Genomic DNA, 23,642 nt, shown 5'->3' with positions numbered 1-23,642 from the left:
TGTCCAGAACTCTATTTGTCATTTAGGATATACCTTTGTGTTCAGTGTTCACACCCTTGAGCAAGAATAAGATGCAATAACTCTAAGAGTTAAACTAACACTCACATCACCCAACTTAAGGCAGGTACCCAGGCTATGAATGACATCCTCTGCCAAGTCTGAATGGTCCGAGTCCCATACCAGTCCAATTGTGATAATCTGTGGAGCATTCATCAACACACGGCGAATCCGAATCCTCTCTCCACAGTTGCTCTGAAATACATATACAAGGCTAGTTTGATGTGTTTCCCACTGGCTCTGCTTCAATTCCACTAATCCCAGGGTTCCCCTCTCTACCCAAACCCCACCACTGACTTACTCACCGGACAGTTCCGGAGATCCCCCATGGTGCTGGCATTCTGTAGCAACTCACCAAACATGCTTGGGGAGGGTTTTTCTCGTCTTTCCAGCATACAAATAGCCTGATTGCTTCAAGATGGGGAATAAAAGGGTGATGATGGTGAGAGTTACAACTAAATCAAATAAATCATTCATGCAAACGCCTAACTCATATGTTTGACTTCCTTCCTCTGCCCACTAAACTGAAGCCCCTTGTCCTGACCAGCCTCAGTGTCTCACAAACACAGTGAGTGCCTCTGCCTATACCCAGATCCAAAGCTCATAGAATCCCCATTCCTCCTCCCACTTTGCTGGCCAGAACTGAGCCTAGGAAAAAGTGAGGGATGGAAAAGAAGGAGAACAAAGGTTATTTTAAAATTATAGTTCTGAATTCCTAACAATATAGCATAGACTCAGCAGTAAGAATATAAGCTATTTGGATGCTCCCAGTTAAAACCCAATCAACTGAATGCATGCCTCAGGGGACAGAGAACCCTGTAAGACTCACCAAAGGGAAGTGGTAGAGATGTAATGCACCATCTGGATGAAAGGCAGCGGATCAGACGTGGCGCCACAGCTAGTACATACACACTGGGCCAGAAGGAAAAGCAAAACCAAGCAGCCACAGTCATTAATTGTTTTGGCACTCATCTAACACCCCACATCTCAGGATAAAGTGTCCTTGAAGAAAAGGTATAAGAAGTGATGGGGCCCAGCCAGTGTTGCTCAGTGGTTGAGCATCGTCAACGTATGAACAAGGATGTCACAGTTTGATTCCCGGTCAGGACACATACCCAGGTTGTGGGCTCAATCCCCAGTGGGGGGCGTGCAGGAGGCAGCCAATCAATGATTCTCTCTCATCATTGATGTTTCTAACTCTCTCTTCCTCTCCCTTCCTCTCTGAAATCAATAATATACTTTTTTTTTTAAGTGATAGGGATAGAAATAAGGTTCACCTGCTCAAACAATGTCATTGCAAATTTCTGGTGGGAGATGCAGTGTTGGGCAGTACATATATCCTCTTTGGTTTCATCAGCAATATGGAAGTGAATTCTCATCAGCAGGTTTTCCTAATAGGGAAAGAACAAAAGCAGTATATCAACAATACTTAATAGACAAATGTACAAATTGGTTGTCAGTTTACTCAGAGAAATAGCAATCCTTCTGGAAGATAGGAATACTTCTGATTTTTTTAACTCTTTAATTTGAAATGACTATAAATTCTTAGGAAGTTTCAAAAAAATTATATAGGAATTCAAATGTACCTTTCACCCAGTTTCCTCCAATGGTAACATGTTGCATAATTATAATACAATATCCAAGTCAGGAAATGGACATCAATACAATCCAGAGTTTATTCAGGTGTCTTCATTTGTGTTTGTGTGTAGCTCTGTACAATTTTACCTCAGGTATAGAGTCATGGAACCACAACCAAAATCAAAATATAAAACTGTCCCACCCCCACAAGGCTCCCTCATGCTATCCTTTTAGAGTTTTACCCACCCAATTCCAACCCTAATCCCTAGAAAACACCGATCTATTCTCCAATCTCTATAATTTTGTTATTTTTAAAATGCTAGCCCAGCCGGTATAACTCAGCATTTGAGCGTTGACCCAGGAACCAAGAGGTCACTGATTCAATTCCCAGTCAGGGCACATACCCTGATTGTGGCTCGATCCCCAGTAGGGAACATGCAGGAGGCTGCCAATCGATGATGTTCCTTTCTCATCATGTTTTTATCTCTCTATCCCTCTCCCTTCCTCTCTCTCTAAAAATTAATAAAAATATATTTTTTAAAAATAAAATGCTACATAAATGGAATCATATCCTATCTAATAAAAGAGTAATATGCAAATTGACTGTACCTCCGCTACACCCACAAGCCACACCCGCCAGGCAATCAGAAGCGAGTATGCAAATTAACCCAACCAAGATGGCTGTGGCCACAGAGAGAGCAGGAGGCTTGGGTGTCCCCGGCAATGGAGGAAGCCAAGCTTTCCGCACACCCTGGCCAGCCTAGGCCTCCACTCAAGGCTACAAAGTTTCAATTATAGAAGATAAATAAATCCCAACAAAAATGGCAGCAGCCACAGAGCTGGAGAGAGCAGGAGGCTTGAGTTGCCCCCGGCGATGGAGGAAGCCAAGTTTCCGCAGCCCTGGCCTGCCTTGATCTCCACTTAAGGCTACAAAGTTTCAATTATAGAAGATAAATAAATCCCAACAAAATGGCTGCGGCCACGGAGCGAGCAGGAGGCTTGGCTCCGCTCAAGGCTACAAAGTTTCAATTATAGAAGATAAAAAAATCCCAGATACCAGGGCCTCCGCTTGGGTCGCCGGGGGGCGTGGCCAGCCTGAAAACCACCATTAGCCCCTCCCCTAGGCTGCCCTACGCCCCAAGGGAACCCCCACCCTGATCCGGGACACCCTTCAGGGCAAACCAGCCGGCCCCCACGCGTGCACCAGGCCTCTATCCTATCTAATCCTATCTAATAAAATAATAATATGCAAATTGACCATCACTCCAACACACAAGATGGCTGCCCCCATGTGGTCAAAGATGACTGCCTCCAAGATGGCCACCACAAGATGGCCAGCAGGAGAGGGCAGTTGGGAGGGACCAGGTCTGCAAGGGAGGACAGTTGTGGGTGATCAGGCCAGCAGGGGAGGGCAGTTGGGAAGGACCAGGCCTGCAAGGGAGGGCATTTGGGGGCGATCAAACCTGCAGGGGAGGGCAGTTAGGGGTGACCAGGCTGGCAAAGGAGGGCAGTTGTGGGGGACCAGGCCTGCAGCGGAGGGCAGTTAGGGGTGACCAGGCCTGCAGGGGAGGGTAGTTAGGGGCAAACAGGCCGGCAGGGGAGCAGTTAGGCATCAATCAGGCTGGCAGGGGAGTGGACAGGGGGTGATCAGGCTGGCAGGCAGAAGCGGTTAGGGGCAATCAGGAAGGCAAGCAGGCAAGCAATTGGGAGCCAGCAGTCCTGGATTGTGAAAGGGATGTCCGACTGCCCGTTTAGGCCCGATCCCATTGAGTTGCTAAGTTACTAAACGGGCAGTTGGACATCCCTCAAGGGGTCCCAGATTGGAGAGAGTGCAGGCTGGGCTGAGGGACACACACCCCCATGCACAAATTTCATGCACCAGGCCTCTAGTAATATATAATCTTTTGCTATTGTATTTTTTACTCAGCATTATTCCCTTCAAAATTTTTTTTATTGATTGATATTAAGAGAGAGAAACATTGATTTACTAGAGGCCCAGTGCATGAAATTCGTGCACTCAGGGGGGGTCCCTCAGCCCGGCCTGTGCCCTCTTGTAGTCCACGACCCCTCGGGGGATGTCCACCTGCCGACTTAGGCCTAATCCCCTAGGCCGGGCCTAAGCCAGCAGGCGGACATCCCTCTCGCAGTCCGGGACCCCTCGCTCCTTACCACCCCTGCAGCGGAGGCGGAAGAAGCTCCCACCACCACCGCTGTGCTCATCAGCCGTGAGTCCAGCTTCTGACTGAGTGGCGCTTCCCCTGTGGAAGCACACTGACCACCAGGGGGCAGCTCCTGCATTGACCGTCCACCCCCTGGTGATCAGTGCGCATCATAGCGACCAGTCATTCCACCGTTCAGTCGATTTGCATATTAGGGTTTTATTATATAGGATTGTTCCACTTATTTATGCATTCACTGGTTGATTCCTGTATATGCCCTGAGCAGGGATCAAACACACAACCTTGACATATCAGGATGACACTCTAACCAACTGAGCTACTCAGCCAGGCTCAGCATCATTCCCTTCAGACCCATCCTGAAGACTACATAAATCAAGAGTTAATTCCTTTTTATTGCTGCATAGTATTCCACAGTGTGGCCGTACACAGTTTGTAACACCATTCACCTATTAAAGGCATCTGCGTTGTTTCCAGGTTGGGGCTATTATGAATAAGTCTTCTATGAATATTCATATACAGGTTTTGTATGAACATAAATTTTCATTTCTCTGGGATACAGGCCCAGGAAGGCAACTGCAGAATCATATGGTAGTTTGCAAGTTTTACTTTTTAAGAAACTGCTAAACTTTTCCAAAGTAGCATTAACATTTAACAATCCCACCAGCAATACAGCAGTGATCCAGATTCTCAGGAGTACCTCTGATTTTGGCCTACATTTTACCCTGTAATGGGATGTATATCATTCTGAGTTGTTTAATAAATGCAGTCTTTTGGAGGTTGATGGATAGAACCCAGAGTTCAAAAGAGTTAGGGTGTTCTACCAAAAATCACTGGGAGAAATGTAGTTATCCAAACAGCACATTACACTTGGGGTAAGAACTCAATTATTCTCTGTTTATCTTTAGTAATGCAGGGGTTCTCAAAGTGTGGTCCCCAAACCAGTAGCATCAGTGTTAGCATCACCTGGGAACTTGTCAGAGACAGATATTTTGGGGCCCTATTCCAGAACTATTGAATCAGAACTTCAAGGGGATAGGACCCAGCAATTTGTATTTTAATGAGCCCTGTCTGCTCTGAAGGTGACAGCACTGTTTTATGCAATGGCAAGCACAAAACTACCCTAAGCCTAAAGGAAAAAGAGTAAACCTGCAAAGCTATTCATACTGCATTAGCAGAGATACCCTTGAGCTCTGAGAAACTAGGGAAATGTCTAGTTCTAACTGTAGAGACTAGGGGCACATTAAATAGCCACAATACAGTAGCCAGTCCCTGATGGAGACCATCAACAGTCCCACCCCAAATCAAAGAGAGGCCAGAGGCCAGCACTTACAAAGCACTCCGCAGCATCATCCATAATTCCAAGCTGGAAGCGCTGTTCATCCTGGAAAGTCTTTGCCAGAGCACTTCGAAGAGTGTCAGACGGAAGGACTTTTTCACTACTACACTGAAATTGGTTAAAGATTCCCTGTAGGGAAGAGGTTAGACAAGGGGAAAAGCACAATGCTGTTATTAACCTTCTAAACATCCCAATCTGTCATGCTAGCAACTCCATGCTCATAGCTGTGGAACCAAATGTACCTCCTACAAGTTGATATGCTTGCAGTTAGTAATAAATTTTAAAAAAGTAAAAAATGAGGAGTCAGAATAAAGGGCATGATCCTGTGCTAACAAGAATAAGGATTCTTGCTCTTCCAACTGAGTATGATACCATCAAAGACACATTAGCAGAGACCATTGTCATGAGTTAATATAATTCAATGACCTCACTTCCTCTGATATAGACAGAGGGGGTTGTTCTTCAGTAAATAGAGATAAATTATATGTAAGTGGATTGGTAAATTATTCTCTGGGGGCTCATTCTATGAAACTTGGCTCCCTTCTTTTTTAAATTGTTTAGCTAATTCAAAATTACCCAAAAGTACAAATAATAACATAACAAACACCTACATGTCTAACACCAAGAAATGAACATTCCCATCATTGTTACTTCCAATCTACAGAATAAAGCTAAAGTCCCATTCAAGACTGCCCACTCTCTATCAGCCACTCACTATCATGAGTTTGTTGCATAATCTTTTGTCTTTAATACTTTGACATATATACATATACATATATACACACACACACATATATATATGGAGTGGGTTAAAAGTAGAGATGCAAATCAAAACAACAATGAGGTACCATCTCACACCTGTCAGAATGGCTATCATCAACAAATCAACAAACGACAAGTGTTGGCGAGGATGCGGAGAAAAAGGAACCCTCGTGCACTGTTGGTGGGAATGCAGACTGGTGCAGCCACTGTGGAGAACAGTATGGAGTTTCCTCAAAATGGAACTCCCATTTGACCCAGTAATCCCACTCCTAGGAACATATCCTAAAATACTGGGAACACCAATAAGAAAGGATATATGCACCCCTATGTTCATAGCAGCATAATTTACAATAGCTAAGATCTGGAAACATCCTAGGTGCCCATCAGCAGATGACTGGATCAGAAAACTATGGTACATCTACACAATGGAATACTATGCTGCCATAAAAAAGAAGGAATTCTTACCATTTGCAGCAACCTGGATGGAATTGGAGAACATTATGCTGAGTGAAATAAGCCAGTCAATGAAAGAAAAATACCACATGATCTCACTCATTTATGGATAATAAAGAACATTATAAACTGTTAAACAAAAAGATAGATACAGAGGCAGTAAAGCATCAAACAGTCTGTCAAATTACAGCAGGAAGGTTAGGGAGAGGTGGGGAAGATAAGAGATCAACCGAAGGACTTGTATGCATGCATATAAGCATAACCAATGGACGCAAAACTCTGGGGGGTGAGGGCATATATGGGAGTGGGGGGGGGGCAATGGTAAGATATGTACACATATAATACCTTAATAAAAAAAATTTGGGGAAAAAAAGAAGGATTACAGTTGTTCGTATAGAAAATAATACAATCCTATCTAATAAAAGAGTAATATGCAAATTGACCACCACTCCAACACACAAGATGGCTGCCCCCATGTGGTCAAAGATGGCTGCCCCCCATGTAGACACAAGATGGCCACCACAAGATGGCCAGCAGGGGAGGGCAGTTGGGAGGGACCAGGCCTGCAAGGGAGGGCAGTTGTGGGCGATCAGGCCAGCAGGGGAAGGCAGTTGGGGGGACCAGGCCTGCAAGGGAGGGCAGTTGGGAGTGATCAATCCTGCAGGGGAGAGAAGTTAAGGGTGACCAGGCCGGCAGAGGAGGGAAGTTGGGGGCAACCAGGCCTGCAGGGAAGGGCAGTTAGGGGTGACCTGGCTGGCAGGGGAGCAGTTGGGAGCCAGCAGTCCTGGATTGTGAGAGGGATGTCCGACTGCCCATTTAGGCCCGATCCTACCTACCAAGATCGGGCCTAAACGGGCAGTTGGACATCCCTTGAGGGGTCCCAGATTGGAGAGGGTGCAGACTGGGCTGAGGGACACACCCCCCCATGCATGAATTTCGTGCACCGGGCCTCTAGTAATTAATAAATAAATTTACAAGTGTTTCACATACATACTTTTGTGTGTATTTTTTGTTCATTTACAAAGTATCACACCAAATTTCACTTTTTAAAAAAATTTAGCATTGTTTTTAAATCTACCCATAATGATATAACATTATATATATATACCTGGTTTATTCATTTTCCCTGCAGTATTGTATTTTATCAGGTGACGATACCACATCTATTTATCCATCTCTTTATTGACAGATATTTTGGCAGTCTTCAATTTTTTGCTATTATAAAGTCTATGCAAACTTTGACTTCCACCAGTGAATGAATATAAATAAATTTCCCCATATCCTTATCAGCAATTAATGCAATCAGACTGATTCATTTTAGTCTTTCTAGCTACATTGGGTTTTTCTAGGTCTTTGTAAGTATTACTGTGGCAAATATCTTATTCCAGTCTCTGGTGTCTTTTATATACAGCAGTTTTTATTTTGGTGTAATTAAATGCATCTGTCTTCTCCATCTTTACCTACATCTGAAACAATGATGAGTGTTATGTCCACAGAATGGAAACAAAGAGTGGCAACGAGTAGCACCTGGCTTGATGAGTCCTTCCCAAGTGGCATTGAATCTTACCCACAGAGACTAGAATGCACTCCTTGACAGCCACAGCTCATGGCCCAGATCCTCACTAAACCACCCAGATAAACACCTCACTCAACAATGAGTTACATATCAACAGTCCAAAGAATGTCATTTGCTTAAAATTCTTGCCAGTAAAAAAATCTCGCCCTGACTGGTTTGGCTCAGTGGATAGAGCGTCGGCCTGCGGACTGAAAGGTCCCAGGTTCGATTCCGGTCAAGGGCATGTACCTTGGTTGTGGGCACATCCCCAGTAGGGGGTGTGCAGGAGGCAGCTGATCAATGTTTCTCTCTCATCAATGTTTCTAACTCTCTATCCCTCTCCCTTCCTCTCTCTGTAAAAAATCAATAAAATATATATTTTTAAAAATCCCAGGGTCACTTTTCAGACTTACTAATGAGACCATAATGAGACCACTTTATAAACCTACCTAAGTGATCTAAGAATAGAAGGCCTCACCAATCTAGAATGGTCAATTCTTGGTCCTCATTTTATTTGACCTATCAGTAGCTCAGTCACTCATTCCCTTCAGGTTTTTATCCAAATATTATCTTCTCAATATAGTATTTCCTGATCACCCTATTTAAAATTGCAAACTCCACCCCCTCTTCCTAAATCTCCCACCCTTGTCAGTTTTATTTTTCCCTGTGGCACTTATTACCATCTGTCATAACATGTATTTTACATATTTATTGTCTGATTGCACTCTCTAGAATATGAATATGAAAACAGAAATTTCTGTCTTTTAATTCCCTGCAAGACTCCCAGCACCTTAAAAGGTCCTGGCATACAGAGGTCAACCAATAACTAGTTTTAAATAAATAAATGAAGAATTGAACAAATTAATCAATCATGTGATATGGGTAGATCTTATTAAGGGAATATATTTTTAAGTCCCCTCTCTTTTTTTAATATATGTTTTTATTGATTTCAGAGAGGAAGGAAGAGGGAGAGAGATAGAAACATCAATGATGAGAATCATTGATTAGCTGCCTCCTGTACCCTCCCTACTGGTGATCAAGCCTAAAACCCAGGCATATGCCCTGACTGGGAATTGAACTGTCACCTCCTGGTTCATGGGTCAATGCTCAACTACTGAATCACACTGGCCGGGCCTGTCTCTCTCTCTCTCTCTCTCTCTCTCTCTCTCTCTCTCTCTCTCTCTCTCTCTCCCTTTCTCTAAAGCAGGTAAAGAATTAGCTAGAAAAGGTGAACATTTTTCTTAAGGTAATATAACTGGCTAGAGCAAAATGGGACTAAACCCCATTCTGCTCATTTCAAGTAGGAACTGTTTCCTCATTCTACTCTCTTACTAGCATCATTTCTCCTCATACACATCGAACATCCATCCCTATAACAGTTTAAGAATATATTACTGTGTAACCTGCTAGTATTTCCCTACATATGATTTTATATGCTGTGGAGAAAGCAGTACCAGCAATACATATTTAGTACTATTTAATAAGCTAGAAGCTGGGAGGGAAATCCTATATAATAAAAGGCTAATATGCAAATTGTTCCCTCAGGAGTTCGACCGACCAGGAGTTCAACATGTGCTGACAACCAGGGGGTGGCGCGAAATGAAGGAAGACCCCAGCCGGGAGCCAGCAGCCAGGGGAAGGGGAAGGAAGGCCCCAATCAGCCCTGATCGCCAGCCAGGCCTAGGGACCCTACTTGTGCACGAATTTCGTGCACCGGGGCTCTAGTCCAATATAATTACTCCACATTATTTACAAGTCTATTATAAAGGCAGGGCTGGACCTTCCATAATTTTTTGCTGGAAGTAGAATAATATCTATGAATGACCTCTTAAACTAGACCAAAAGAAAAGGTCTAGATCCATAGTTAAACACTCTCAGAGGGCAACTGGACATCTGCCAAGTGACCTCCGGGATTTTGAAACTTGGAGGAATTTGAAGAAACAAAGGAAAATGATGGTGGGAAAGAAGCAGTGATTACTTCTATAAATAAATAGTGGTCTGAGCACTTGAGTTGCTGAAAGTCACCTCAGCTTGGCAAATCTTAGTAACCACTATCATAAGCCAACCTGCTGCTCTTCTCAATTGTTAATGGTAAGACATTACTGCTGATAAAGGCTCTATCTCTACAGGTTTGATGTATTAGGTTTGGTCCTTTTTGTTCAGAGTCAAAAACTAAGTAATGGTAAATTAGTTCCAGAATACTTCTGTATAAATATATTTGCAAACTACAGCTCCTTTAATCTTTATCAATTGGATTTCCTCAAGAAGTAAGCCCTAATACTCTAAGACATCAACAGTTCCTAACGAATTAACTTCTCTCCCAGCATAGTACTAGTTATGTTAGCATTCTAGAGAGAAAATAGTAACTTTCTGTGTTCTACGGTTCAGTTTGAGGAAGGACAGGGCTCCACTAAGAGATGGTATAGTGTAACAGTTAAAGAAGATGAACTCTGGAACCAAACTATCTGAGTTTAAAATACCAGCCCTGTTACTTACCATTTTTATGATCGTGGACAAGTTACTTAACTTCTCTAGGCTTTAGTTTCCGCTTTTAAAAAGAGAATTTATAATAGTATTTACCTCCTTGGGTTACTTAAGGATTAAATAAGTTATCTGTTTTTCCATAGCTTAGACTAATTCCTGGCAGTATGATAAGTGCTATCTCAGTGTTAGTTGTTATTATATTATCATTATTATTATATTTAAGAGCCCTTTTAGGTTGCTAAGAAACATGTCTGCCACTGACCTCTCCTGACAAAGAGCCTTGACTCAGAAATGCTTCTACCTTCAGCTACCTCCCCAGTCTCTGAGATCTGGGTAGGAAGGACCAAACTTCTCATTCCATTGCTGCTATTCAAGAGAGGAAGATTTCCCATGACCTAGATCCGTGGTCGGCAAACTGCGGCTCGAGAGCCACATGCGGCTCTTTGGCCCCTTGAGTGTGGCTCTTCAACAAAATACCACGGCCTGGGTGAGTCTATTTTGAAGAAGTGGCGTTAGGAGAAGTTTAAGTTTAAAAAATTTGGCTCTCAAAAGAAATTTCAATCGTTGTACTGTTGATATTTGGCTCTGTTAACTAATGAGTTTGCCGACCACTGACCTAGATAACAAGGGTTTCAGCACAGAAAAGGAAAGACCTCTGCCTGCACCCACAGCGGATATGCAACAACAGATCTGGCTCTTGTGTTCAGTGGCATCCATGTCTCCATGCTATACTCTTAAATAAGCTCCACCGCTTAATTACAGACAGCTTTCTCCATACACACTGAGTATCTGAATGCATTCAGAATGGCCTCTGCCTGCAACTTCTTTATTTTTTTATGTTAATTATTGTTATCAGTCTTGCTCTGCTATTGTCAGAAAGAAGCAAGTGTATCAGGGATGAAGCTGCCTGAGCCTGCCCAGCATGCATCTGTGGAGCCCCAGCTCTGGAAGAAGCTAGAGCACAAAGCCCCTCTGTTAGGGCAGCACACTAACCCCTGTGTGTCCCTCTCACATGAGCACAGGGCTGCAATGGGCCTCCTCCTGTTCTCTTTTCACCCTCCTCCCACCTTTCCCAGAGGGAGATCCTGTTCACACCAAAGAAAGCCAAGAACATTTAGTTCAGCAGCAAGAACAGGTGGTAGCACCAATAAGGAACAAAAACTGGTATTCTTCCAATTGCTGAGTTCTATGGCAGGGAGGGAGAAAGGGCAGGAAGAACCAAAACCCAGGAATTTTTCACTGTGGGGCCCTGATGGTTTCATTTCAATAAACAGAGAAAACCCACCTTTGAGGTTTCTCCTTACTTTTCTTCACAGGATGAAACCAAAGAGGTCTTCCTTTTCATTCATAGGAAAAGGCAAATTACTTTTTGTCTGTTAACTATTTTCTTGGATGCAGTGCAAAAGCAACAAGACTTTAATGGCTAAAAGCAGGTGCTGCCCCACCCATCTCTCTTGGATCCAAACAATTCTACCACATGAGCACGTAATTATTTGGATTAGCAAAAAAACATGTAAATATGAGAGAAGTGCCATAAAGGCAGAAAGTCTTTGTGCTTTGGCAACTACAAATGCAGCTGTTGCTTAAGTTTTTGTCCCCTCGGCCCCAGCCCCAAACATAGACTTTTATCTGTAGGCAGGGAACAGCTGTTTATTTCTCTCCCAGGACATCCCAGCCTTGCAACTAGAAGAAATCATGGTTACAGAAAATGGGGAGAAGGACTGTCACTAAATTTGATGCTTTATGGGCCTGAGGTTTTTGGAAAGTGCCCTAGTCAGCAGTCCAGCTTATCCCTGAGAGGTGACACATTATGCCCCTCTCTGTTCAGTTCCTAGGGTTTTTCTTATTCATCTGGGCTTCCCAAATCTCTCATCATTTTGGCTCTCATAATTAGTCCTTCTCTCCACACCTCCTGGAAATCACAGACCTAAATATTATAAACCTAAATATGGCCAATCAAACCTCTGAAAGTAAGATAAAGGAGTTAATCCTTGACTATTACTGACTACTGGAAGGGAACTTTCACACTAGTTTTGTGTTCAAAAGAATGTTAAATGTTCTCTTTCAAGAGGAAAAAGAATATGTAACTGTTTAACATTATGGCACCCAAAATAATAACATTGGATTTTCAACATTTTATTGCAGAAAATTTCAAAGATACAAGGGTAGACAAAATAGCACAATAAACTCCCATGCACCTATCATCCATCTTCAACAATTACCAGCCAGTAGCCAATCTCATTTCATATATACCACCCACCCACTCCACTCCCAGATAATTTTGAAGCAAATTACAGATAGTATTCATCTATAAATATTTGAGAATATTCCTCTAAAAATTAAGAAGTCAGCCCTAGCCGATTTGGCTCAGTGGATAGAGCATCGGCCTGTGAACTGAAAGGTCCCAGGTTCGATTCCGGTCAAGAGCACATGCCGGGGTTGCAGGCTCAATCCCAGTAGGGGGTGTGCAAGAGGCAGCCAATCAGTGGTTCTCTCTTATCATTGATGTTTCTATCTTTCTCCCTCTCCCTTCCTCTCTGAAATCAATAAAAATATATTTAAATATATATATATATATATATATATATATATATATATATATATATATATAATTAAGAAGTCTCTTTATTTAAAACATAACCATAATATCATTACAACACACAGAAAAGCATAATAATTCCTTAAATATATAATTATATAAATATAATTCATTAAATATACAGTCAGTTTAATAGAGATTCTTGCTCCAACTTTGGGAAAAGCAGAAAACAGCTGGCTAGTTTCTCTCTTGGGACTCTTTAACCTTATATCTAAAAATAGCTACCTTCTGGACTTCTTGATCAGAAAATTGCCCACATATCCTCTACCAGTGCCTTTCAATTAAATTCAGTTAATGTCGTATCTTCCCATGAGTTTAGGATTTTATTTGCACCCAGTACAAATTTGCACCACTTTAACTGCCATGAAGTTAAAGATCATCATAAGCTATCACACTCATTCGTGTTACCTATAAAAAACAAACACCTACAGACACAAAGATATATACATAGGTAGAGAAAAACACCAAGATTTCAAGACACTGAACAGAGACACACAAAGGCAGAGGCAAGCCAAATTCATCAGAGAATCATATTGCTTTTAGTGGGAAATCACAAACGAATGTAGAGATTTTTATAAAATACTAGAGGCTAGGTGCATGAAAATTCATGCACTGGAGGGGGAGTCCCTCAGCCCGGCCTGCCCCCTCTCATAGTCTGGGAGCCCTCATGGGTGGGAGGCGACCTGGTGATCAGGGGAAGGTGACGCCCCATCACACCTCTGCTGCTGCCACTGCCGGCAGCGCAAGCCTTGGCCAGCCCTGGTTACCTGAGCCTCAGGCGGCCCTGGGCAGGGGACTGGGGGACTTTGGAGGCAGGCGTGTGGAGCGGTCAGGCGTGCGGAGCGGCCAGGCCTGCCTAGGAGTGGGCCCGGCCTTGCTGTGCACCTGCCTTCCTGGCGGGGCTGAGGGGACTGGGTGCCGCCATCTTGTGGCTGTGGGCGCTGCCATCTTTGAGGGCATGGCAGTCAATTAGCATATTCCCTCCTTATTGGCTGTGGGTGCCACCATCTTTGCAACGGCGTGAGGGTCAATTAGCATATTCCCTCTTTATTAGATAGGATAATACTCAATTGCTAATTTTTGCCAAGATAAAAAAGATAAGATCTTATAGAGTACCAACAGTATTGAAATCAAATTTTGAGGATGAATACTATAACCACTTTCCCCACAGGGAAAATTAAAAGGGGGGCCCTTCTGGACAAACACAAATATTTTAAGATTATATAAGTTTCAGGTTCTTCCATAAACTCTGGAAAGGAGAGACTCATGATGACCTATTTTTTTCCTTGCAGTCATACCCCTCTATAAGAATATCATGTGAAATTCTGAACTCCAAACTTTAAAAAGGATAAAAGACTCAGAGTTATATTATCCCAATTATGTCAGTGGTAAAATTTGTTGAAAATATTTAGGTTACAGCCTACTAGGATTTTAAGACTAAGAAAGCTGAACCAAAAGACCACACAAATACATTTGTATCCCATAGGTAAGCAAAATAAGGAAGTTCAACTCAAGTAGGTGATATATTCATTAAACATAGGACATATCTTCCTGTTTATTTTCTTTTTTATATTTTTTATTTTTCAATTACAGTTAACATTCAATATTATTTTATATTAGTTTCAGGAGTACAGCACACTGATTAGACAATTATATAATTTACAAAGTTATTCCCCAATAATTCTAGTACCCACCTGGCACCATACATAGTTATTACAATATTATTGACTATATTCCCTATGCTGAACTTTACATCCCTGTGACTATTTTGTAACTACCAATTTGTACTTCTTCTTTTTAAAAATACGTTTTTATTGATTTTAGAGAAAGGGAGCGGGATAGAGAAATAGAAACACCGATGAGAGGGAAACATTGATTGGCCACCTCCCACACGCCCCCTACCAGGGATCAAACCGGCAACCCAGGCATGTGCCATGACCAAGAATTGAACCAACCTCCCTCCCATCTGGCAACTCTCAGTTTGTTCTCTGTACCTATGAGTCTGTTTCTGTTTTATTAGTTCATTTATTTTGTTCTTTAGATTCCATATACAAATGAAATCATATGGTATTTGTCTTTGACTGACTTATTTCACTGAGTATAATACCATGAGGGCTGTTTATTACAAGCTAAAATTTCCAGGGAACATACTAGAAATCTAATTTCTTGGTTTAAATAGTCCAGGATAATGGGTTCAGTCCTCTCTGACACTGGCCATGAGTATAGGACAATGAAGAGCCTTCCATACCTATAATCTACATACAAAAAAAGACTGGATTACTAATGAATGATACATAGTTTCTTTCTTTCTTTTTTAATTTAAATTCTTTATTGTTAAAAGTATTACATAAGTCTTCTTTTTCCCCCATTGACATCTCCCAGGCCACTCCCATCCCTCAGCACATGCCCTCACCCACCTACTGTCTGTGTCCATGGGTTATGCTTATATGCATGCATATAAGTCCTTTGGTTGATCTTTTACCCCACCCCTCCTCCCCTGCCTTCCCTCTAAGGTTTGATGGTCTGTTTGATGTTTCTAGGTCTCTGGATCTATTTTTGTTCATCCACTTATGTTGTTCATTTTATTCCACAAATGGGTGAGATCATGTGATACTTATCCTTCTCTGACTTAGCATAATGCTCTCCAGGTCCATCCATGCTGTTGCAAATGGTAAGAGTTAAAAGAAAAAAAAGACTGGATTGCTAATGAATGATACATAGTTTCTTATACAACTTTAACTCCCTGTGCTTATGCTTCAGTACCCAATACAGGAACAGCTACATGGAACATGCTCAAAAATATTGAGGGATTTGTTCCCTGAACTCTCAAATTTCCCCCCAATTAACAAGTGGGCTATTAACAGAACACAGACTTTCCTGCCCCTTCAGAACAGTCATACTGTTCTACAGAATCAGACTTATGTTGGGGAGACCTTATATACAAAAACCTATTTCCTCCCTGTCCACCATTCCCTGGGATTTATGCCTTACCCTAGCATTCTTAAAAGAAAAATGACTAATTGAGATTTGTTGAATTTAATCAATCAATGCAACATTCTTCTTAGCCTATAACAAAAAACACTCTGTCCTACATCCTGGCACTGCAAAGCCTCTAGTACAATCCCTGGAAGGAGAACAAAATCTTTGTGGCATACTAAGTACAGAGGACGGATTTCCTCCCCTGGACTGAGATAAATAAATAAGCCAACACCAAAGTAAAGTCATACCCTGAGGGTGTAAGAGTAGATTCAATATGAATAATAACTAAGAGCTCTAAGCTATAGGGAATGACAACAGTTGAGGTCAGGAAAAATCTTTTAGTAACACTAGATGGAAATAAATTTGGGATTTTAGAAGGGACAAGGTAACTAGCACACATCTCTTCTACTGTCTTAGTCAAAGTGGAAAGGCATTGCAGTTCAAAGTAAGCAGAAAGACACAGACACAAGTTATTTTAAATGAAAGTCATCAATAAAAATTCCAGTGGCCCTAGCCGATTTGGCTCAATGGATAGAGCATCGGTCTGTGGACTGAAGGGTCCCGGGTTCGACTCTGGTCAAGGGCACATGCCCCGGTTATGGGCTTGATTCCCAGTAGGGGGCATGCAGGAGGCAGCCGATCAATGATTCTCTTTCATCATTGATGTTTCTATCTCTCTCTTCCTCTCCCTTCTTCTCTGAAATCAATAAAAATATATTAAAAAAGAAATTCCTATGCAAGATTCTGAGGCTGAAATTACATTAAGGACTTAATATCAAATAACACAGAAAAAAACCAATACATTTTGCAGGACCAAAAGAAATGGATTATCATTACTATTGTGTACAAACTACCAAAAAGCAATATTAAGCACTGGATACAACATGTACTAGTACCTGGTGAAGATCACAAAGCACCAAAATACTGACAGACATTCATAGAGCAGAAGAGAAAAAAAATAGTATATATATTAAACAAAGACATGAACCAAAATGTGTTTACATAAGGCCAACAGTACATGCAGTTTAAGGGTAGTTGCAAAGGAAAGTAACAACTGAAGAAAAAGCAGATATACATAACTTTCAACCAGACTTGGAAGGGCAAATCCTTCATCCAAACATCAGATTAAGGGCAAGCTGTCTAGCTTCTGATGCATCTAAGAACATTCCTGTGTTTCTTTTTGTCCTAAATAATAGGTTCTGGAACTAAAAGATTATCTTCTAACATAAAAAATTTGGACTTCATAGAATTGGCAAGTATTTAACAAAGTACTCAAATTCAGGAATTTTGGAGTTTCCTGGATTTGTTTGGTTTTTGTTATGTTTAATGTGTCCCTGTACTACAGAATACTTTTATCCAAGAATTCATAAAAGAATGCCACTAGGATGTAATTATCTGAAGGACACTCAGACTATTCAGCCTCTTGAATAGCATATAATCACATGGCAAAGAGTGATTACTTTAGACTGGAGTATCCTGTTTTGAAAAAAATCTTTGAAATAAAATTTTTACCTATCAAACTTACCATTAAAGAATATAAACAGGCCATGAAGTATAAGCAAAAAAGAATACTTACTAGCCTCATCAACTACCCCTCTAAATTTTAAATAGGGGGCAGAGGAAAATGAGAAAGAAAATATAAAATTACATCCACAAAGAAAAAAATACCATAGAATGACACCCACACTGTGACACCCCGAAGTCAACATGTAACTTAACTACAGGATACCAGATAACTCCTTTGCTGACAGACTCCCAAGCTTTTTCCTTCAGCAGATCTTTCCACCATCAACACTGGCCACACACACACACATCACACCCTTCCCTTTCTAAATGAGGCATGAAGGCCTAGATAGGCAGACCTACCTAAAAATATGTGAGACCAAAAGTCACAATATGAAAAAGGGAAGTACCCAAAACTCCATAACTAAAATCCAAGACCTACTAAAACAATATATGAACCCAGAAAAGTTAAGTGTTTTTGTTATGGTGCAGGCACTGTAAGGAACACCAAGAGGGAAGAAAAGCTGTGCCACCTTCCCAAAAACTCATTCCATGGTAACCACTGTGAAGTCAAACAATCATGGATCTGGACAGAGACAGTATTTTTAAAACTTCATGAAGATAAATTTCTGAAGTGGAGTTCTGAAAGGTGGGTGTGGTTTGGATTAAAAGGGATGTGTTATTGTTTTGTTATTGTTATGTTATTGTTTTGGGTGCCAAGGGATCCAGGCAAAGTGAACAATATCTGTAATGTCTACAGGGTAGCCATAACAATTACAGCATCTGCTATCATTGCTTAAATGGAGAGTACCTGGAAAAGGAAAAGAAGGGAAAAGAAAGTAGTTTTTTTTAAAATGTCTATAATCATGCATTTTCAAGTGATTTAAGAGATAATTAGGAGCCACTTCGAGGTTTTAAGAAGGGAGTAACTCTAGGGTAATTCTTAGGTTAGAACAAATGAAATAGGAAGATACTAGAGATAGAGAAGCAATTTAAGAGTCTAAAAAATTTATTCTTTTTACTAAAACAGTGAGCAAAAAAACTTATTACTAGAAGTATCATAGACCAGAGAGGAAGCATAAAGAGAAATGATAATCTCTGTAGTGGAATTAGGAAATTTTCAGTTTTTCTCTTTATACTTTAGTGTACTTTCTAGAATGATAGCAAACATTTTTTAAACTTATAATAAAATCATCATTCAAATAAAGAAAAAACATGACATGTATATAGCCAAAGAATAATAAATAAATGCCCATGTGCCCACCACCCAATTTAAGAAATAGAAAAATTAACGAATTTGAGACTTCCCAATTGATTACATCCTCCTCCCTCCATCTTCCAGAGATAAACACTATCCTGAATTCCTTTTTCTCTAGTTTTATCACACAAGATGGCTGCTACAAGATGGCCAGCAGGGGAGGGCAGTTAGGGGCAAACAGGCTGGCAGGGGAGCAGTTAGGCATCAATCAGGCTGGCAGGGGAGTGGTTAGGGGGTGATCAGGCTGGCAGGCAGAAGCGGTTAGGGGCAATCAGGAAGGCAGGCAGGCGAGCAGTTGGGAGCCAGCAGTCCTGGATTGTGAGAGGGATGTCCGACTGCCCGTTTAGGCCCAATCGGGCCTAAACGGGCAGTCGGACATCCCTCGAGGGGTCCCAGATTGGAGAAGGTGCAGGCTGGGCTGAGGGACACACCACCCCGTGCACGAATTTTGTGCACCGGGCCTCTAGTCATATAAAGACAGGGAATATGCTAATTAGCTGGGCGTCACAACCGCTCAGGAGGAGGCTGCATCATGACCTCTCAGGAGGAGCTGCACGTGCAGATGGGCGGGAGGGGACTGCATGCCGCCCCCAGCCCCAGTGGCCGCGGGAAGGCTGGGGCTGGGGGCGGGCCAGAGTGGAGACACAACACACAGAAGCACCTGCCCCCACCCCAGCGAACACAATGCGGTGGTTGGCGCTACGAGGGTCAGGCACGGGTCCTGGCCCCCCACGGGGTGCTTCCTCCCGCGATTTCAATCACGCATTGGGCCTCTAGTTCTTTATAAGATTTCTTCTCTGAAGTTCTATGCTTGATACCAGTTCTTTGTTGGTTATATGTACCATAGATATTTTTTATGTTTTTTTACTGATTTCAGAGAGGGGAGAGGGAGAGAGATAGAAATGCCAATGATAAGAGAATCATTGACTGGCTGCCCCTTGCATGCCCCCTACTGGGGATCAAGCCAGCAACCCAGGCGTTTGCCCTGACTGGAATCGAACCATGAACTCCTGGTTCAGAGGTGGATGCTCAACCACTGAGCCACACCAACCGGCTGTACTACAGATATTTCTCCCAACTTGTAGCCTTATGTTTTTACTCTCTTTATGGAGTCATCTGTGAACATGAAATTTTTTTGTACTGAAATGTATCAATACTTTTCACTTTGTATTTTTCATGTCTTATTGTGGGGGAGAGGCAGTTCCATGACATGACCGCTGTGTGTCCCACAAGCTGGACCTGGGCCAGAAAGGGGGTTAATTTCTGAAAAGCCCACTTAGAAACTGATTATAATTGATGTTCACTTTGACATAAATCAGCACTCCTCCCTTGCCCTCTGCTATGTACTGGTCCCTGGAACAGGTTGTTGTCCTGACCTAGTCAAGCATATGAAGTAATTTCTCATACCTGGTAGCATTCATGTACTAGTTCCTGTCACTATCCCTCTCCTCTTACCCTACATAATTCTTTGGCACCTGCCAAATGGCACATGGATATATTTCATCTTGCAGCCACAAAAAATATGCCTCATATGTAAGTTTGTTAATAATTCTACATATATCAACTTAATAAATTCTATTAAATACTACACTGGAGTGGCTAACCTTTTTCTTCGATCTTTCCCTGCCTCCACTTATGGAGGTAGATTTTCAGTCTCAAGGCTTTTCCCTGGATCTGCGTGTACTAACACTCATTTAATAAATCCTCTCTATCCCTGATGTCATGTTATTTTCTTGTATTTCCTTCTAAATCTTAAAAAATTTTGCCTTTCACATTTTGTCCTTAATTCATCTGAAATTCTTAATTTTGGTATAATATGAAGATAGAGATCTAATTTCCTTTATTTTTTTTTCCTATATGCATAGCCAATTTTCTAAGCTCCATTTATTGAAAAGTCCACTTTCTTCTTTGATTGGCAGGGTAAGGAGCAAGTTTCCCTATGTCTGTTTCTGAACTCTTGATTTTGCTCCATTGGTTTATTAGTCTTACTGTGTTGATACCACATTATCGTAATGACTAAAGTTTTATAAGTCTTGATATCTGATAAAGTATGGTAGTGATTAGTGTTGCCTACCAAATATTTCTGATTCTCCCTTCTCCCAAAAATTATAATAGGACCATACTTCATGGCCCCCTTGTGATTCATTAGAGCCACATGATTAGCTCTGGTCAATGAGTTGTGAGCAGAAGTGACCTGCTGAGCAAACAAAACTGCCTGTGCAAAACCCTCCACAGCTCTTTTTCCCTTTGGCTTAGCAACTAGAAATATTCACCTTGGTTATAACTTGGGCACCTCAGTTCCCGAATCACTATCATCTGTAGGGTTTTCCTACTAACCTGCAGTGGACAAGTAACATGAATAAAAAAATAAATATTTTCCATGTTTATCACTATGATTTTAGTTTGTTACCACAACATAACTTAGCCTATTCTGACTGATACACAAAGTAAGTTACTCATTTTGTGCAGGAGGCAGCCGATCCATAATACTCTCTCATCATTGATGTTTCTCTCCCTCTCTCTCTCTCTCTCTCTCTCTCTCTCTCTCTCTCCCCCCTTCCTCTCTAAAATCAATGAAAAATATATTTTAAATTAGAATATGTCAATATACCTCCCAGAAAATCAAGCCAAATGCTCTTTTGAATAGAATTGTCTGAATGAGGCCGAAACCGGTTTGGCTTAGTGGATAGAGCATCGGCCTGCGGACTGAAGGGTCCCAGGTTCGATTCCGGTCAAGGGCATGTACCTTGGTTGCGGGCACATCCCCAGTAGGGGGTGTGCAGGAGGCAGCTGGTCGATGTTTCTCTCTCATTGATGTTTCTAGCTCTCTATCCCTCTCCCTTCCTCTCTGTAAAAACTCAATAAAATATATATTTTTAAAAAAACAGAATTGTCTGAATGAGCACAGTAAGAAATCTTACAATTTGTAAAGAATTTGATTTTATTAAAATTTCATACTTAAACTCCCAATTAACCAATAATTTATATTCTATATTTTGCTAAAAGTTACAGTGGTTCCAAACAAAGAGTGGAGAAAAAAAGATATTTGTGACTCAAATAGCAAAAGTTCAGAAGACTCAGTTATTTCTTTCTAAAGATATCTACCTATCATGGGCTTAAAACTCATGCTGGTCAAAAAACTGTTTTGAGCCCTAACCGGTTTGGCTCAGTGGATAGAGCGTCAGCCTGCGGACTGAAAGGTCCCAGGTTCGATTCTGGTCAAGGGCATGTATGTACCTTGGTTGTGGGCACATCCTCAGTAGGAGGTGTGCAGGAGGCAGCTGATCAATGTTTCTCTCTCATCAATGTTTCTAACTCTCCATCCCTCTCCCTTTCTCTCTGTAAAAATCAATAAAATATATTTTTTAAAATACTGTTTTGAGTCAGTTGTTGCAATAACCAACATTACTGGGAAATTCTGAATTTTTGGGTCACAATTCATTTGGTCACAAGCAACTAAACATATAGTCATCACATCCCAGTATCCCTGTGACAAACCCAGAATTCAGACTTGGCTTTTCTTAGTAGGAAGAATTTATTGCTAAATTTAGCTTTAACAGACAATAGTTAATTACATTAAGAATACTTGGGTTGTTTATGCTTTCAAAATAAAAATTTAGAATTAGCTTTTCAGTTAAACACTCAAAGTCTAAGCACATTTTAATGCTATCCTATCACCTTAAATAGAGCTGCATGGGCAAAAAGGTTAAAAAAAAACAGACTACTTAAGCCAAGTAGTAATTCTTTGAAGAAAAATACAACTAATGATAGTCATCCTTTGTACTGAATCACAAGCAAATAACCTTGATTAATCAAAAGCATCTCAATATCGATCATTTGGCAACCTAATGGTAGTGAGAAGAATCAAATTTCAAGTACTTACCTTGAGAGCACAAAAGATGCAGGAATCTCCCATGCATTTGTGAGTTGTAAGCTGCCTAAAGCTACGTCGGAAGATGTCCAAGTGCCATAAAACCTAGCAAAGGAGAGAAAACACATTACTCTATAAGAAGCCGCCATTTAATTTTAAATTCAAGAGTTCAAGCAAATATTAGTAATGATTGCAGAAGATATCTTTATTATTCCCAAGTGAAAAGTTTATTCTAGTATATTAAATGGCAAAAAAAAGATGAAGAGGCATCTAACAAGAGGGATAGATGACTGTATTCTGGAAAAGACAGTAATTTGAACACAAAGGAAGGTCACACAGATTATAGTATGCAGTCCAAAATCATCAATGACACAATCCTTAAATATGGGTATTGAAATATGTATGAGTGTTATATATAGCATATAACACTGAAAATTAGAACAGAAAGTCATAAATATTGTTTCAATTGACAGTATAGACAGAAAATATAGAAAGAAAGAGAATTATAAAAACAGGACTATGGCCAGAAAGGAGGTAAACACAAACATACCTAAAGCCAACACCCTTTTTGCCTGCTTCTAAATTACAAAAGTATTACTAGTTTATGCAAAGTCACTCAAAAACCTAAAATGCATCACCTACAAAAAAACCTAACCAACCCACTCAACTGCAAGAAATTTGTGGTAGTAATTAGTGAAAGTGATTAAACTCTTCATATAGGCTTCATAGCATAGGATTATTTATTTATTTATTTATTTTAAATATATTTTATTGATTTTTTACAGAGAGGAAAGGAGAGAGATAGAGAGTTAGAAACATCGATGGGAGAGAAACATCGATCAGCTGCCTCCTGCACACTCCCCACTGGGGATGTGCCTGCAACCAAGGTACATGCCCTTGACCAGAATCGAACCTGGGACCCTTGAGTCCGCAGGCCGACGCTCTATCCACTGAGCCAAACTGGTCAGGGCTCATAGCATAGGATTTTTTAATGTTTCCAAATAAAAATTTGGAAACTGGGAGTATG

The 23,642-nt window shown here is 41.1% G+C and overlaps 1 protein-coding gene across 14 annotated transcripts in view; it reads right to left on the bottom strand.

The window, feature by feature from the left end:
• USP54 (ubiquitin specific peptidase 54) overlaps positions 1-23,642 on the bottom strand; it is a 113,462-nt gene that overhangs the window by 44,591 nt on the left and 45,229 nt on the right. For all 14 annotated transcript variants that reach the window (XM_079793841.1, XM_079793839.1, XM_079793833.1 and 11 more), the window contains exons 3-8: positions 22,628-22,720; positions 5,146-5,280; positions 1,335-1,448; positions 887-969; positions 363-468; positions 106-252 (exon numbers count right to left, since the gene is read on the bottom strand). In XM_079793841.1, coding sequence (XP_079649967.1) covers positions 106-252; positions 363-468; positions 887-969; positions 1,335-1,448; positions 5,146-5,280; positions 22,628-22,720 — 678 coding nt within the window. The remainder of the gene's footprint in view (positions 1-105; positions 253-362; positions 469-886; positions 970-1,334; positions 1,449-5,145; positions 5,281-22,627; positions 22,721-23,642) is intronic.

This window comes from Cnephaeus nilssonii (genome assembly GCF_951640355.1).
Source record: "Cnephaeus nilssonii genome assembly, chromosome: 16".
Classification (NCBI taxonomy): domain Eukaryota; kingdom Metazoa; phylum Chordata; class Mammalia; order Chiroptera; family Vespertilionidae; genus Cnephaeus; species Cnephaeus nilssonii.
Note: the sequence above shows the minus strand (reverse complement) of the source record. Positions and strands in the feature narration are given on the sequence as shown.